This window comes from Python bivittatus, unplaced genomic scaffold, assembly GCF_059951505.1.
Source record: "Python bivittatus isolate LINGU-HERP-01145 unplaced genomic scaffold, Pbiv_v1 ctg000370_np1212, whole genome shotgun sequence".
Lineage (NCBI taxonomy): Eukaryota > Metazoa > Chordata > Lepidosauria > Squamata > Pythonidae > Python > Python bivittatus.
The window spans coordinates 2,972,626-2,990,438 of record NW_028277062.1 but is presented as its reverse complement, the minus strand read 5'-3'; the positions used below and the strand labels follow the sequence as shown (position 1 = coordinate 2,990,438).

The following is a 17,813-nucleotide window of genomic DNA, read 5'->3' as shown; positions in this document are numbered from 1 at the left end:
TGTGGAAACCATTTTTGGCGAGGGCCGCCCCCCTGGAAGGATGGCTAGGGTTGGCATCAGGTTTGGGGAGCATGGGCAAAAAGCAGAATCAGGGACCTAGCAGGTCTTTGGGGCATGTGGTGTTCTGGGGGTGTCTGCAGTTGAGGAAACGTGGCAAGGGTGCACGGAGACCTGTGTGTTATTTGGTGTGGGGGGGGGAATGTAGGTAGGGCCAGCACAGAAATGAATTCAATTCATCATGTACAATTTATATCATTACTTGCTCCCCTCATCGTTAAAACAAGGAGTTTTGGAGAGGCTCTGGGGGCCATTTTTAGAGGACCCAATCCTGCCCCACCGGTGTTACCTCCCAAGCGGCACGATGACCTGACATGACGTGCTTAATCAGGTCAAGAGGAAGTAGTTCATGGTAGTGGGAGAAGAACTAAGCCCAGTCAGCAGGGAGAAGGTTATAGAAAGTTAATTTTAACTCCAGATGGCCGCTGGAGTCAGCTGTGCTACGCACATCTGTACAAGAGGGTGAACTGACTACCAGAACAGAGATAAACTCCTAGAGCGGCCCTCAAAAGGAGCTGTTCTAGGAATTCTGTCTTGCTGCTTGTTTTATGTTTCATTCCACTTGAGAGTTGGTGACCCTCTGTCCACCTGGTGTTGGCCCCAGTCAGGCCATCATTGATCACCATTGCAGCTGGGAGAATGTAGAGCGGGGTTTTTCAACCTTGGCAACTGGAAGATGCGTGGACTTCAACTCCCAGAATTCCCCAGCCAGCTATGCTGGCTGGGGAATTCTGGGAGTTGAAGTCCACGCATCTTCCAGTTGCCAAGGTTGAAATAGACAAAACCAAGGCACGATCCATAATGCAGTCCCCCATCTTGGGAATGGCTCCGATGGCTGTGCAAAAGCCTTACCTGTGGGGCAGTGGGATCTGAGGACTGCGCCCTCCCCTGGCAGAGCCTCTGCAGAGTGAACGGTGGGAGAGGAACGCAGCAAGGGGCCTCCAAGGATGGAGAGGGACTTGCAAGGATCTGCCCTGGCCTGAGGCCGGAGGGAGGTCTTCAGCCACCTTGGCCCATCCGTATCGCCAGAGCCAGGCTGGGGCTGGGCAGACCCAGGTCAGAATGGCTGGAGGGTGCCACGCGAACGCTCCCTGGGGCCCGCGTGCAGATGTGGGGGGAGCACCTTTTCTTAGCCCCCACCCTCCCTGTTTGTTCCCCTCAGGAAAGCAGGGGGAGGGGGTGAGTGGAAACTGCTAATTAAGACCTCCGTGCACCTAATTAACGCTCTCCCCTTGCACTGAATTAATTAGGTTCCAGGTTGCCATGGAAATGGGATGTGACCTAGAAACGGAGGCAGGGGGTTGAGGAGGGAGGGGGCATTTTGTGGTTGGTTTTTCCTCTCCCCCCCATCAGATCACAAGGGGGCTGCAATCTGCCAGGACTCTTTGACCTCAGAGCAACTTTTCGTAACAAAGGCAGGCAGAAAAAGGAAGCGAAATCAGACTGAACCCCAAACATCTCAGAAACTTGCTGAGAAGTTTGCAGCTTGATTGAGTTAACCCTCCAGCCTCTCATCAACCACCCTCCTCCAGCACCAACCATGGCCCAGGTCCACCAGCATATCTCTCCCCTTAACCTTGGCTGCTGACCTTTCTCACCTACTGACCATGTTCCTCATCCACGGGTTTGGTTGCTCCCCAGAACCACCTGGGGGGATTCAGGTCTTCTCAGCTCCTGGATGGTCCAGTCATTCCCCCTCGCCTTGGCCTCTCCTAGCCCCTCATCCTTCACGAGCCCCCCCAGCTTCTCCTCTCATGGGCTGATCACCCTTGAGTCTTTGGCAGACCCCATGGTCCTTGGGGCTCTGACAACTTGGTCTTCTCAGCCGCAGGTTCTCCTCTACGCTTGGTTGGATGGTTCATTACAACCAAGCAATGACCACACGTTGTTCTTTGCAGATAGCCTGGTCCTTTGACCAGCACGGCACCCCCAACCGTGCGGCCTGTGGCTCTTCTGCCTTTGGGACACATCCCCTTGCTATTGATGCTTCCTGGGTACCAACCCTGGGGAGTCCGAAGCAGGTCCTTGAGTCAAAGGGGTCTTTCATCGGAAGTGGGGTAAGACAGTATGGCCACCTTCGCCCTTCTGTTGCGGCTGCATGCATCTCCCAGCTGGGATGGCGTCCAAAGGTGGACTGTCTTGGTTGTGTGGAGTCCTTGGTGCTCTCTGGGCTTGGTGGCTGCCTTGCGGACGTTTCATTACCCGACTGGGTCACATCATCAGTGGGATGATCATCGAGGAACGCCGTCTAGCACTGATGATGTGGCCCAGTCGGATAATGAAGCGTCTGCAAGGCAACCGCCCAGCTCGGAGAGCATCGAGGACTCCACAGTTCAACCCTGAGCTACAGAGATTCTCTTCTATCCTGGTTTTCTCTGCCTCATGCTGGCTGCCTTTCTCCTCTCACAGATATCCGAGACAGTGGGAAAAAACCCGTGATGCTCTTCATCCATGGTGGATCTTACATGGAAGGGACCGGGAACATGTTTGACGGCAGTGTCTTGGCTGCGTATGGCAATGTGATTGTTGTCACCCTGAACTACCGGCTCGGCGTGCTGGGTATGGGGGAGAGAGATCCTAGCCTAGGCCTCTGCCTCGGGGGGCGGGGGAGTCACCCCAGGGGTCAGGAGCTTTGCCCTCGAGTCCGGTGGCTTCTTCCAGGGGGAGTCAGACCCCTTCCCTGTCCCCTAGATCAGGGGTAGGCGATGCATGCAACTCCCCCAGCCCCTTTTCCAGTCCTGAGAGCCCCTGCAGGTATTTGCTGATGGATGGACGGATGGACGGACGGACTTCCTTGCCCGCTCCCTGATTTATTTTCCAAACTATAGGTCGTGCCCCAAGCCTAACAGACCCTAGGTGGACAAGAATAAAATGAATCATTTCAAAAACAAGAACAAGCAAAATAGTTGCTTCTCCTTGGTAGAGAGGGCTAGGGCTTTGGGGGTCTTTGGGGGGGGGGCTGCCTTAGGTTTTTTTTTTAGCTCCTTGGATCAACTTAGATCAGGGTTTCTCAACCACCAACTTTAAGATGTGTGGACTTCAACTGGGGAATTCTGGGAGATGAGGTCCACGCATCTTAAAGTTGCGAAGGTCGAGAAACCTTGAGTTAGATTATGGAATTTAAATGACAGCTTTGAAAACTATTATCGTTGCTGTTGTTATGGCCCATTCCTATTTGCAGCATCATGCTTGGGAGATAAAACGATCCTGATCTTTAAACGATCTTTGACTGTTGCTGTGGGTGACCTCATGTTTCGCCTAACCGATACACAGAGAGAACTGCGTGTTGTTAAAAACGTTGCATTTGCATTCAAGCATCCTCATGCAGCAAAAGCCAGAGGTGGACCTTTGCCCTGGAGGATGGGTAGTGTAGTGCAGAAGGCAGCTATTAAGCTGGAGAGAAGACATCCCTCGCTTTTGGGGCTGGGGGTCCCAGCCTGGCACAAGAGCCCCGGCCTTCACATCGACATTGCCCACCACATCTGCATTGGGTGTGGCTCGGCTCCTTCCACCTCTCCCTTTGTTCCCCCTCTGGGCGTGAAATTTACCCAGGCACAGCAGAAATTAATATTTCATTAAAAAGTGTTTAATAATTAATGGCAAGGCCTCGTTATCTCTAGCAAAAGAGCCCCAGGATGGAATAATGATTAATTTTAAAGGAGATTGTTCATGTGTTGATGCAAATGTTTAGCAGAGGCAAAAAAGAAAAAAAAGATATAAAAAGATGCCTTCAGATCGATCGCTTTCTTCAGCTTCTTTTGTTTAAAATAGATACAAAGCAGTCTTCGCTGCGGAAATTACCACATTGGGCTGCCTGATCAAAGCTTGTGTGCCTGGAGGTGGAATAGCATAGAGGAAGAGACAGGGACTAAAAAAATCAGGAAAAGGAGCATGGAATAGAAGTTCTGGGTTTTGTTGTAGTTGAGGGTTTCTCAACCTTGGCAACTTTAAGATGGGTGGACTTCAACTCCCAGAATTCCCCAGCCAGCCATGCTGGCTGGGGAATTCTGGGAGTTGAAGTCCACCCATCTTAAAGTTGCCATGGTTGAGAAACCCTGTTCTAGTCTCTAAATCTAGGCATGACGAATTCTGCCAAGGAGTCACCCAGGGAGGGAAGGACTCAGCTTCCGTCCCAGATGTGGACTTGCACATTTGTGGAAAGCACTGCAGGACGGAGACCAACTGATGCTAACGGGTGCTCCAGGGGGTGGTCATAATACAGTGACCCTCATCTCCTGTTCCTCATTTCTTTCTCTCTATTCCTCCCTCGACAGGGTTCATGAGCACTGGCGACCAATCGGCCAAGGGGAACTACGGTCTCCTCGACCAGATTCAGGCCTTGCGATGGCTGAATGAGAACATTGGCCATTTCGGGGGGGACCCTGAGCGCATCACCATCTTTGGCTCAGGGGCCGGGGCCTCCTGTGTCAACCTTCTCATCCTGTCTCACCACTCGGAAGGTAGTGCTTTGGTGGCCCGGGCGGGTGGCAACTGGCACCCTCCAGAGCAGTGTTTCTCAACCTTGGCAACATTAAGATGGGTGGACTTCAACTCCCAGAATTCCCCAGCCAGCATGGCTGGCTGGGGGATTCTGGGAGTTGAAGTCCACCCATCTTAAAGTTGCCAAGGTTGAGAAACTCTGCTCTGGAGGGGTGTAAAGAAGTGTCAGTGTTCACTACATTTGGGGAACTGTTCGATTTATCTCCTGCATTTAATGATTTAATTGATACGTTGCTGGTATGGACGTTAACAGGGTGTCCGCACTGGGGGGCGGGGGAGGATAAAGAAAACCAAGAGACAAGGCTTCTATCATGTGATTGTGGTGCCATCTTAGCTTTTTCACACACACACATGGATACCCACGTATGCAGACACTGTTCTGTTTGAGTACCTGCTTACATGCAGAAGGTCCGGTTTCAACTGTGGGCATGTTCTGCTGAAAGGACCAGCGGCTTCCCAATCCTCGTCTTCAGATGTGCTGGGAGGGACAGCAACTCCTAGTGTTCTCTCTTAATCTTAGGTGTCCGCCCGTAATAATAGGTGGGAAGGACCTTGGGAGACAGGAGAGAGAGCTGCAGACCGGACAGCCGGCGTGTAAAAGGTGTCTCAGCCCACAGAAGGAAAAGGGGAGTGGGAAGCATGTCAGGAGGGACCCTCCCTAGTTTTCCAGAGAGTAAAAGGAAGGGAGGGGAGAAATACTTTCAGACTTGCAAGATTCTGTTAATGCCACCTTACAATAAAGATAGAGCTAGTAACCAATGCCATGGATTTTGTCTGGGCTACCTCGACGGGCTGACGTCATCCCTCCCCTTGGTCGCTGATTCCTCTTTTCCTTCCCCACCCATAGGTTTGTTCCAGAAAGCTATTGCTCAGAGCGGCACCGCCATTTCCAGTTGGTCAGTCAACTACCAGCCACTCAAATACACCCGGATGCTGGCCTCTAAGGTGGGCTGCGATCACATGGACACCAGCAGCACGGTGGAGTGTCTGCGGCGCAAGCCTTATCGGGAGCTGGTGGACCAAGACATTCAGCCCGCACGCTACCACATTGCGTTTGGCCCCGTGGTGGATGGCGACGTGGTCCCAGATGACCCGGAGATCTTGATGCAGCAAGGCGAGTTCCTCAACTATGACATCCTCATTGGTGTCAACCAGGGAGAGGGGCTGAAGTTTGTGGAGGACTCCATGGAGAACGAAGATGGCATCTCAGCCAGCTACTTTGACTTCACCATTTCCAACTTTGTGGACAACCTGTACGGCTACCCCGAAGGCAAGGATATCTTGCGGGAGACCATCAAGTTCATGTATACTGACTGGGCTGATCGAGACAACGGTGAGATGCGCCGGAAAACCCTCCTGGCTCTCTTCACTGACCACCAGTGGGTAGCTCCTGCCGTGGCTACCGCTAAACTCCACGCCGAGTACCAGTCGCCTGTGTACTTCTATACCTTCTATCATCACTGCCAGACGGACACTCGTCCTGAGTGGGCTGATGCAGCCCATGGGGATGAGATCCCCTACGTCTTCGGCGTGCCCATGATTGGGGCCACGGACCTCTTTCCTTGCAACTTTTCCAAGAACGATGTCATGCTGAGTGCCGTTGTAATGACATACTGGACCAATTTTGCAAAGACAGGGTGAGATAATAATGACGATCATAACCACAACAGCAGAAGGTCAAAAGAGCGAGGGGCAGAGTGGGGAAGGGGGCAGCACAGTAGCTTCAGGGTTGGAAAGCTGGCGAACGGTAATTTGGGTGACCAGCTCCTACATTCAACAGATACAGATATGAGAAGGTAAATGGATGAAGGCAGTCTTCATTCAGTCAAAAGGAGGGACGAGAGAAGAACAGAGAATACTTTCTTTCTCGGAAGGTTTGGGAAAAGGTTGGTTGGGAAATGTGGCCATTTGGTGGTTGAGCGTGACATGTAGTTCATCAGGATTTGTGTGTGAGAAACAGAAAGGCATGTTTCAACCCACCTGAACTTGAAGGAAGAGAAGGAAGTCTGTGGAATGCGTTGTCTGGGCAGGCCCTGGCTAAAATCAAGCCAAGATCAAGACCCTGGTCAAGCATAGAGGAGCAGAAGGCCACTCTAAGCCAAGGAGAGTTTACGATCCAAGTCAACAACCAGGGAGAACTCCTTGCACCAGAAATGGGTCACTCTGAGTTTAAGGCCTTAGAAGTCCTGAAGAGTTGCCCATTATCTAGGTTGGAGAAGTAGAGAAACGGTTTTTTTGTGGAAGGGGGCTTCTGAAGAGCTTGGTGATGATTTCGGTGGAAGGGGGAAGGGATAAAATTGTCGGTCTGTTTGGGGAAACAGGTTGGGGTTCTGTTTCTTAAAAAAAAAAAGCAGAAGATGTGTTATGCCAGTCTGCCATTGAATTCTGGGGGTAGGGGCATTCAGGGGGTCAAAAAGGGGGCTGGCTGGGGCCCATGGACTGTCCAGCCATATATCACAGAGGAGGAAAATACTGTGCTTGAATAGGGAGGAAATGTTAGGTGGCATTATGAAGGGGTGTGGGAGAGGGTTAGGGTTAGGGTTTCGCCCAAACCTTCCCCTTCCACAAGATGAGGGGGAGCAGCCATGAGGCGGGAGAAGGCAGGACTAGAGACCAGGAGAGCAATCGAGGCCTGCCGGGCATTCTTTATCCGGAAAGCAATGCTTTGGGTAGAGGTGTCTGCAGCGGGGGTCAAAAAAGTCAAGATGGCACCTGCGTGCATGTAAAAAAGATGGGACTTCCATTGTGTGGGTGCAGTTGTCATCTTGACTTTTTTTAAATACCTCCCCCCCCAGCAGACACCTCTCAGTTGTTGGACCATCTTCTCAGCAGGGGAGTTGCCCAGAGGGATGAATGAGGCCCAGGTCACCAGTCATGGACTGCAAGGTTGCCTTGGGGGGAAGAGCTTGCCATCAGCTGTCTTGATGGTCCAGGTGTCTGCAATGCCCCCCCACCAGTTCCTCAGAAATACAGGTAGTCCGCATTTAGTGACTGCCTCGTTTAGTGACCGTTTACAGTTAAGACAGTGATGAGAAAGTAACCTTACGACCCATCCTCGCATTTACAACCTTTGCAGGTTTGTAAAACAAAGGAAAGCTGAAGTAAGATCATAAGCACAGTTGCGGTTTCACTTGGCGATCGCTTTGCTTAACAACCGAGTTGCCAGTCCCAATTGTGGTCGTTAAACGAGGACTACCTGTACACCCCCTTGTGCCAGGGACTGAGATGGTCAGTGCATTGCACAAAGAAATACATGGCCGGCGGGGGGAGTGGTTGGAAGGTCCAGAAGGAAGAGCAGAACTTCTGGTCCCATCTACTTTCATGTCATTGCCCCCCCAGCTAACTCTCCCCCATACAAAACGGGGCAGTCTCCTAGCTGGGAAGAAGACAACCCACCCCACACTGTTCCAGAAGCTGTGACAGGTCTGCACGGAGGCTGCTGGAGTGGCAGAGGAAATGGAGTTGTAGTTTCTGGGCCCCGTGCCCGTTCCTCGGTGCCAGCTTTCCCCAGCCCACCAGGGATCCTCAACCACAGCTCCCATCATCCTCAGGCAGCCGGGGCAAAGGCTGTGATCGAAAATATTGAGATATTGAGCGAGGGAGCCTTAGCATACAGACTCTGCATCTCTCATGGGTCCTGAGGATGCCCGGTGAGAACTGGCATTTTCTGGCACTTTTCATTAGGAAACAAACAGGAGCATTTATTTCACGAGGTTTAATTTAGTGTTTCTCAACCGTGGCAATTTTAAGATGGGTGGACTTCAACTCCCAGATTCCCCAGCCAGCACAGCATTCTGGGAGTTGAAGTCCACCCATCTTAAAGTTGCCAAGGTTGAGAAACACTGGTGTAATTGATAGGGCAGCAATCCTGTCCCAGTCTCCTCTTTTCCTATTCTACTTCTCTAATAACAAGAACAACGATAATACTCTTAGTCACAAAAGAAAGATAATGGGGAGAGGAATGGCTTGAAAATTTCGCACAAACCCCAATATTTTGGAACCCAGATGCTCAAACTCTTTCTAAAGAGGTCCAGCGTCCTAACCCTTGCCAGTAGCTTTTCCGAGGCAATGTTCTTACAGACTTCCCTACATTTATTTATTTTACTTTTTCAGGAGTCTAAATCCGAAAAATAAGCTCAATCTGGTAGCATGTGAAAGAGGGAAACTTGGGGGGGGGCGGGGGGAACCCAGAGAGAATTCAGTTTATGAATGCAAATGTAATCTGGCTAGGAGATTTGCACTGTGGCAAAAATGACTTGGAGAGGATTTTAGCAAAAAAACCCGTTTTACTTCCAAAGTTACTCTCATAGCAAAGGAACTCAGAGAAGGGAGAGTTATGTGCTATTCACAGAATTTTGGAGTTGGAGGGGACCCTGTGGATCATCTAGTCCAGTGTTGTCCAAACTTGGCCACTTTAAGATGAGTGGACTTCAACTCCCAGAATTCTGGGAGTTGAAGTCCACTCATCTTAAAGTGGCCAAGTTTGGACAACACTGATCTAGTCCAAACCTGTATCCAGGATACAGGATAACCAGTAAACCATACTTGAGAGGCGGCTGTTTGTAAAAACCTCCAGGTAGATTCTTTAGCTTTCATTTATTTATATGGGAAGGCTGACCTTTGGCTAAACGTCAGCCTGGATTTCCTAACCATATGAAGTTGGGCAATTGGATAATTTTAGCCTTTGTTTTAATGGTAGGGAACCATATTTAGACAGTAAAATATTCTAAATATTCCATGTTTGCAAATATGGTAAGTCCTGCCCTGCTGGTTCCTTGGTTGGTTAGATTTCCCTTCCAGCTTTTATTCAATCCTTTATCTCCTGTTTTTGCATCTCATAGGCTGTTTATGCTAAAATTCTGACCGAAGGGCAAAACTCTCTTGCTGTCAAGCGAGGAACCAGGTGTGTGAACAGCTTCTGGAAGTTTTTTGGCTCCTGATATTCATCTTTCCCCTGTTAGGAAGTTATGCTTTCCAGCCATACATTCCAGAAACCATGTCTGGAAGCCATTCCCAGAATCCCTTAAGACCCCAGAGCGTTGGCCCCGTGCATGCTTGCGTGGAGAGCGCCAAGATTTGCATGCCCGAAGGAAGAACTCTAGGACTCGGATCGCAGTTAGGGATGGGAGCTTCCCGCGACGTTTGCCTGATCCGAAGCGGCTGAGGTGCCATCTTGGGTAGGTCAGCATCCTTTCTTTCTCTCCCCTCCGCAGGGACCCCAACCAGCCGGTGCCGCAGGACACCAAGTTCATCCACACCAAACCGAACCGCTTTGAGGAGGTGGTGTGGACCAAGTTCAACACGAAAGACAAGCAGTATCTGCACATCGGCCTGAAGCCCCGGGTGCGGGACAACTATCGTGCTAACAAGGTGGCTTTCTGGCTGGAACTGGTGCCCCACCTCCACAACCTTCACGAGCCCCCCTACACGTCGACCACCACCCGGATCCCCCCATACGTCACCCGCTGGCCCAGCACCCGGGTGGGGCCAAGCACAACGCGCCAGTCCATCTCTACCCTTCCCCCGGATGAAGATGACGTCGGTCGGCCCCCACGCTACGTCCCCTTCCCCGGAGACTCGCGGGACTACTCCACCGAGCTCAGCGTGACCGTGGCCGTCGGGGCCTCCCTGCTCTTTTTGAACATCTTGGCTTTCGCTGCCCTCTACTACAAACGGGACAAGCGGCACGAGCTGCGGAGCGGGCGACGCCTCAGCCCCCAGCGGAGTGCAGCCAACGACCTGGTGCACGGCGGGCAGGAGGAAGAAATCATGTCCCTTCAGATCAAGCACTTGGAGCATGACGCGCACGACCTGGAGCCCCTCCGACCGCATGAAATCTTACGCCCTGCCTGCCCTCCCGACTACACCCTGGCTCTCCGCCGGGCGCCTGACGACGTCCCCCTGATGACCCCCAATACCATCACCATGATCCCCAGCACCATCACGGGTATGCAAGCTTTGCACCCCTTCAACACGTTCCCCACTGGACACAACAACACCCTTCCTCACCCTCACTCCACCACCCGTGTATAGTTGTCCTCCTCTCTGTGCCCTAAGCCGCCCGGTGGGAGGGGGTCTCTTTCCAACCTGCTCCGAGAGGGAGGCCCTCTTCCCGCCCCATGGCCCCGACAGGCCTTTTGTACAACACTGTGGGGGAACAGCAGGGTGGGATCGCTAGAGAGGCCCGGGGGTAGCCCGGTGGGGTTGGCAGCCCTTCGCCCAAACCTGGTTGCGCCTTGGAGCTTCCACCATCCTCTGAGACGTGGCGTAGCACGGAAGCCAAGGGAGCATGGGAGGCCGCCATTCTTCCGAGAAGTCAAGAATTGGAGTTAGCGGGCACACTGGTGGGAGAACAGCGTCCTTCCGCTCAGGTGTGGAGGGACGTTGGAGAAGCTGATTATCACTTTGAAGGGTGTTTGGGTGCTCAGGTTGCTGGGGAGGCAGAGGGGGAGAGAGGTTCTGGAGAGGACCATAGCCTTCCCAGCCAGGGAGCTGGCACCATTCCTTGGTCCTCCTGAAAAAGAACCAGGCAAGTTCTAGGCACACAGCAAACACAGGAAGGGCCTCGTTAGCTGTTTTGGGGGCTGGATAAACCAGCTCTAAACCTGGGTATCAAAGCCTAGAGGGAGGAAGGACGAAACCAGCATCTGCCCAACTTTTCTATGCCAACCTCCACAGAATCTCCTTGACCCCGCGCGCGCACAGCACCGGATCACACCAGAGAGCAGCTGGTTGCTCTTCCTCTGTCCAGCTTGGTGGCTTGGCCATCTTTTCTGTGGAGCCAAGAAGCGTGTGGAGCAAGGAAAGGACCACGCCCTTGGTCATCTGCGTTCTTAGTTTTTTTGCTGTTTTTCCCAAGCGGAGCTGGGTAGATAGTGCCCAGGTGAGGCCATCTGAGAGCAGATGCTCAACCTCCCATCTGACCCAGGATCGATGGCAGCAGGACCCGAGGGCACTGTGAGGAAGAGTGGGCCACTGGTTGGCATCCCACTGAATGGGAAAGAGAAGTTGATCTCACTCCTTCCTTCTAGAGTGGAGGGTCCAACGGTCTGAAGAGAGAACGCCATCTCTTTCTCGTGCCCTGGAACAAGCCCCTTTTCCATTAGTTTTATCCGCTGGCCTCCAGGAACCAAGAAGAGAGAGCTCCCCCAGGATCCCCAGTGGGCCACCGGGCCACCACTTCCTGTCTCTGCTGGAAGAGGTAGGGGTGAGAACCCCCGGGGAGGCCAGAAGGGAAGCCAGGGCGGGTTCGCGTGCCAGGTCTCTGCAGGCCTGTAGGCTGCTTCCAGGGAGAAAGATGGAGCCCAACAATGGGGCATTCGCTTTTACCGAAGGGGAGAGTAGCAAGAATTTCTCTTTTGTTGGGTTTAAAAATAGGTTATTGCCAGAGATGGAAATCGGGAAGCTCTTTAAAAAAAAAGGAAACGGGACGCAAACATGCCCAGCATTGCAGATCTTGACCCTCCCGGTCGTCCCCCAGTGACATGTTCTCCAGTCTTTTGAAAAATCTTTTTAGGAAGTTGGAAATGCCAAGCCGTGTCTACATTGGACCTTGGAGGTCCCCTTAGATTTGAGGGAGAGAAAACGTCTTTCCTTGCCAACCTCCTCTTCCTTTCTACTTGCCTGGCCCTCCGGGCACACGTCCCACCTGGCACCCCCACTTCTCTTTTGAAGCTTTCTCCTCTTTCTGAAAATGTTCGAACGGGTGAGGGGCGTCCGGGGCTCAGAGGCTTGGGGAAGGCCTTTGTCGTGGCATCTCTGGATCGGGGCTTGGGGCTCCTTCAGGGAGCAGGAAGACTCGTGAGGGGAAAGGCGCTTCTTCTCTGCCTCCATGCGGCTTTTGGAGAGCATCCTCATTCAGATGAGGAGTTCGGTGGGCATCCGCCGTCCCAGCCCATCGTGGCTCCCCCAGAATCCTTCCTGCACAACACGACAATCTCCCGGGCTGGTCCATTGACTGGGGGGGGCTGAGTACCCAGGCATGGGGGTGCTTGGAAGAGCCCATCGTCTTGGGGGGACCGTGAGGCACCAGGCTTTGGACAAAGCTGAGAGTGGAGAAGCCTCCTGAATCCTGGTGCCATTCCAGAGTTGGGTTCTCCCCGTCCTCACCAGGGGACTGCCCAGAAGGCTCTGGGTGGCGGCGGCTGGATTGAATCCTTGTCCCACGAGCGGGCAGGGACGATCCTTCCCACCTTTGCAGGGCGGGGCCCTTTAAAATCGTGCCTACCCACCCAGGTGCGTTGCTTTCTAGGTGCTCCTGCAGTCCTTGCTGATTCTTGCCACGGGTGCCCTCCCTGTATTGTCATCCAGCGTCTTTCTCCCTCCCCTGGACAGGCACCACCACTGGCCGCGGTCTCAGGTCTGCACTACAGTTTTAAATTGCTTGAATTAAGTTGCAACAACACTGTGGTTAAATCTGCAATGTAGACAAGAAGGCCGTCCCATTGCAGACTCCTCTGTTTCGTCGTCGTCCTCCTCCTCCTCGTACTCAGCCGCCACGTGGGTCTTCTTCTGCCCAGTCCATCTGCTCGTGCCCATGTAGAAACTAGAATGCAGTGAACGATCCTTCATTCATCCCTGATCATGTGTAGCTTGGCTTGCTTCCATGAGCCATCTGCTTTTCTCCTAATCATTTACTCTCTTCTTCTGGTGTGATGCGTGCTTCCTCATTGCCCATGAGAACAAGGGTTCCATAAATCGCTGACAGGGTGGGGAGAGCCTGTGGGGCGCATCAAGGCACCCACCCTTCTAGCCGGCATTCCTTGGGTTCTTCCGTACGACGAGGCATCCTCCAGTCCCACCGTGGCAACAGAATCCTATTCCTCCAACATATTCGTGATTTCCACAGAACTGGACTGTCCTGCCTTTAATTTGGGTACATTTTCTCTTAGATCCAGTTAAGACACAGGAAATCCATCCTTTCTTTGCTTTTTTAAAGCACACCATTCTTGAACTCTCTCTGCTGCCTCTCGCCTTGTGCCTCTGCTAATTGTTCTTGGAGAATTTGTTCATCTTTAGTTGTTAATATTCCGATGGAGGGAAGGATAAGAGAAGACAGTGAAGGTTAGGTGAGAGGAAGGGTGGAGAGGAGTTTTGTTCTAAGCCATTTGGGGACTCCATCTCTCTTTGCAATGTTTCAAGTTGGTTTCCTTTTTTTAAAAAAAGAGACTTTATTATGAATAAATATATATCTATATCCATTTTTTTAAAAAAGGAAAACAATTATTTTGTAAAAAAAAATCTAAATAAATAAAAAAGCAAAATTTGTGCCAAACTCAGCGGGGGGGGGGGCATTTTGCTACTGCTTGTTTCAATGATTGGAGGGGTTCCTTTGCTTTGCGATTTAAGTTTGCTAGAGCTTGTGTGAGACATGTCTATGCCAAGGAAAAGAATGCCATTCCGACCTCAGTTGCACTCTGGCAGGCAGACTCCGCCGCCTGACACTCTTGCCAACCGCCGTCACGCCCCCTCCTCTGCACTCGTGCCCCTCCGCTGCCTGTCCCGGATCGGCCCCCTGCCATGAGCGAGAAGCACATGGTTGCCTTGGGGAGCAACCCAAGATGGGAGGCTTCCAAGAAGCTGGACGGAGCTAAATCCCGAGAGGTCCCCGAAATCAGCTCTGGCTGCCAGACCTCGGTGCTGTTGACCCCGCCTGCTCCCCTCCACCCACGTCCTCCTCGGCTGAGATCGACGGCTGCTCCTTCCTCTTGTCCGAAACTGAGTGTGACAGGCCCCTGGAAGCGCCTTCCCGGATTTGGGGCGAAGAGGTGTGTGCCTGTGGTGTGACGTTCTTCCTCCTGACCTGTCCCCGCGGCCCCGCTGGGGTGCCAAGCCAAGAGAGAGGCTGCCTTGGGCGGGACGCTCCCCAGCTCCCCTCTTGTGCTCCGGAGAAAGGGCGCCGGGGATGGAGAAGGGACGAGGCGCCATCCCCATCAACCCCACTTGTCTGCTGAGGACATTTTCCTTCTGGGCATGATGGATGGGCCCTTCCTCTTATACCCCCCACAAATGGAGAGAATCTATTTTTATGAGACTTAGACCTGGCCAGGAGGGGGGCCAATTTTGGAAAACAACCTCCTGCCCCGGCTTCAACGGGTCCCCCTTGTGCCCCGAACAGAGCCACCCCCCCCCCCCGACCGACCTCCAGACTTTGCTAGCCCGCCCTGGCCCGGGGAGGGCTTTTCTCCAGCTTACGGAAAGACGTGCGATTTAAACAAACCAACAGAAATTAAGGTGGTGCTTTTCTTCGTTTTGTTTGTTATGACCTGGATAATGGATGAGCGAGCTCCGGTGTGTCTGGGGGGGGCGGGGGTTGCACGCCCCCCTCAGAAGACGAGGACCTTGGGGCGCAGGGGGGAGGCTGGGATAGAGCTGAGATGCTGTACACATTTTTAAACCTTGCAAGACATGGAAAATGATATTGTAAATATAAAAAAAAGATTTAATTGTTGAATCTGCTTCTTATGTGGCAGCGTTCGGGGAGGGGAGGGGAGGGAGGGGAGGGGGAAATACCCGGGCGCTCCGGAGAGAGACCGCTGTCAGTCTTTATCCCAGGATCGGTGCGGGACGAGGCGGGCTGCCACGGGCCCAGCGCTGACCCTTCTGGAACCGGAATTCCTGGGCTGAGGTTTGGGAGAGGAGGGAGAATTGGCCGTAACTGTTTGGATCCCCACGTGGTCCCGCGGGCTGACGCAATGTGGACCACAGGCTCGGCATCTGGACTTGTACACCGCACTATGCCATGGCTTGCTGGATCAACCACAATCAGCTGGGTTCACGCAACACTCCTGAGCCCCAGCCGAATGGCCCAGCGTGTGAACCCCGCTACGCTCATTCGCCGGCGGTTCCTTCTGCCCACCGCCCCTCCACCCTCCGCCCCTGCCTTCCTCTCCCCACCTTCCGCGCGCTCGTTCAAGGCCCCCCCCGCTTCTTCCGGGGCCCCGCGTCCTCGCCTGGCGCCTGCCATTTGAGGAGGGGGCTGTCCCCTCAGGGCAGCGGGCGGAGTTGCGCAGCCTCGGGGTCTGCCCGCCCCGGCCAAAGCCCCGGGCGGAGGGGCTGCAGCGATGCGAAAGGGGCGGCGGGCGCGCTCGCGTTGCGCCTCGGCGGGCAGGTTGCTATAAATAGCCGCTCGCTCGCTCCGGTTCCAGGCTGCGCCAGCCGCGGGAAGAGGGCAGCGCCGCCCCAAGTGCGCGCCCGGGCGGAGGGGAGGGCGAAAGAAAAGCGGCGGGGCGTCGTCGCCAGCCCTGCCCGCCCTCGCAAGCCCCACACCCGGAGCGGCCCGGGGGGCGAGCGGCGAAGCCCCGACGCCGCGCCCGGCCTCAAGCCCGGGAGGGGGCGGCTGGAGGGGGCAGCAGCCACGTAGCGCCTCGGCTGGCTTTCGGGAGGGGGGGCGGAGGCGGCCCGCCCTCTCGCCTCTGCAGCCCCGCTTGGACCGAAGGAAGGCGGCTCGCCTCGCGACCGAAGGGCTTCAGGGCGCGCGCGCCGCCCAGGCGGGCTCCTCGGAGCGCGGGGGCGCCCTGCCCGTGCTCGCAGCGCACGGAGAGCTGCGGCGCGGCGGGGGGGGGAAGGGGAGGGCGCAGCCCAGACCCGGAGCCGGTCGCCGTCTGCGGCCGGGAAGGCGGCCCTGGAGGGAGAGCGAGCGAGCGAGCGGGCGGGCGGGCGCGCGCGCAAGAGCAACTCCGGGAAGCCCCCCGAGTCGCGCCGCGCCCCGAATGGGTGCTCCGGGGCCCGGAAGCCTGGCACGACTGCAGCCTCGCCCCCCGGCGCGTGCCCTCGGCGGCGATCGGCTGCTCCTGAACAGGGAGGCTCCCTTTCGCTCTTGGGAATCTGGCTCGGAAGCCAACGGCCGCGCTGGCTGAGGCGGTGGGGAGGCGGCTGCGCTGCGAGCGCCGCAGGGCCCGGGCGGAGGCGGCCTTGGCCCTGGCCCGGCGCCCCCTCGGCAGGCCGTGCCCCGGCCTCCGGCAGGGCGCCGATCGTTGAGGCGCGAGCGCGGCCCTTCCCGAGGGCGGGGGGGGCGCCCTGAGGCTGCGTCGGGTCGGTTCCCGCCGGACATCCCGGGCGGGCGGCGGACTCCCCCCGGTGCGCTTCCCTGCAAGCCGGACCAGGGCCCACGTTCACTCGCTGCAGCGTTTTGTGCGAGGTGGGCCGCGCTGCTGGGCGGGGGGCGGGGGGCGGGAGTTGAAGATCCGACGCCCCGGAGGGCGCCATGTTGGGGAAGACTGGCCTGAAACATCAGTGCAGCTGCGGCCCAAGATGGAGACGCCCTCCCACGCCCCCTCCGCTGCGCCAGGCGGCGTCCCTGCGCCGCTGCGGCCCCCTGGCGGCCCGGGATGGTCATTGCAGCTCCGCGGAACACGGTCGTGTCAAGACTGGTCGTTAAGAGAGAAGCGGACGCTTCAACGTGCAGCGTTCCGTTTTTACCCACGTGGGGAAATTGTGCAGAAGAGGGATGGGGTGGAAAATTCGGGGGTGCGTGACTTTGCCCGAAGGACAAGAGTGGACGCTCGCTTCTCCCTCCCCACGTGCTGGAATATCGGAAGCCAGATAATTCTGGTTTGTGACTAATAAAATATTGATCAGAACCGAGACCACGGAAGACCCAGGCGTGGGAGACAGATGCCAGAGAAAGAAAGGGGACCACGGGGAAAAGTCCAAAGGAGGTTTTCCTTCGCTCCTAGCCTCAGCACTCCGTCTGCCCACCCCCAATTGTGTAGAACAGGCCTTGCCATTGTCCAGTTTGCCATGTGGAGCCGAAGAACTGCGCACCCTAAAACACGGCACAGCTATATTTCTCAACCTTGGCAGCTTTAAGACGTCCGGACTTCAACTCCCAGAATTCCCTGGCTGGGAATGTTGGCTGGGGAATTCTGGGAGTTGAAGTCCGGCCGTCTTAAAGTGCCCACGGTTGAGAAACACTGTAGCAGCGAGCGAGGGCGAAGGAAGGGTCTGCGAGCCTTTAAATCGCGCCGGCAACTGTTGCAGCTGCGCTCTCTCGCCGGCTCCCTTAGATTGGCTACCATGCCGTGATTGACGTTCTTAGCTCAACCTCGTAGGCGAATCAGGCCGGAGAGCAACAACAACAACAACAACGAAAAGGAGAAGGGTGGGAACTCATTTCTCATTGGATAATTGCCTGAGTCCAATCTCAGAGGAGCTTGTCATTGGCTTCCGAAAGGGCCGCCTTTCCGGAAGCGGTAGCGAGCGCTGATTGGCTACACTGACCCGTTTATGGGCGCGGCTTGCCTATGAAAGAGGCC

The 17,813-nt window shown here is 54.9% G+C and overlaps 1 protein-coding gene across 1 annotated transcript in view; it reads left to right on the top strand.

Annotated features, from left to right (window-relative positions):
• Positions 1–14,962, top strand: part of NLGN2 (neuroligin 2) — a 39,858-nt gene extending 24,896 nt beyond the window's left edge. Inside the window, exons 4-7 of the mRNA XM_088142070.1 lie at positions 2,467–2,616; positions 4,332–4,517; positions 5,405–6,194; positions 9,771–14,962. Of these exons, the coding sequence (XP_087998196.1) occupies positions 2,467–2,616; positions 4,332–4,517; positions 5,405–6,194; positions 9,771–10,590 (1,946 nt within the window). The 3' untranslated portion in view covers positions 10,591–14,962. The remainder of the gene's footprint in view (positions 1–2,466; positions 2,617–4,331; positions 4,518–5,404; positions 6,195–9,770) is intronic.
• Positions 14,963–17,813: the final 2,851 nt, after the last annotated feature.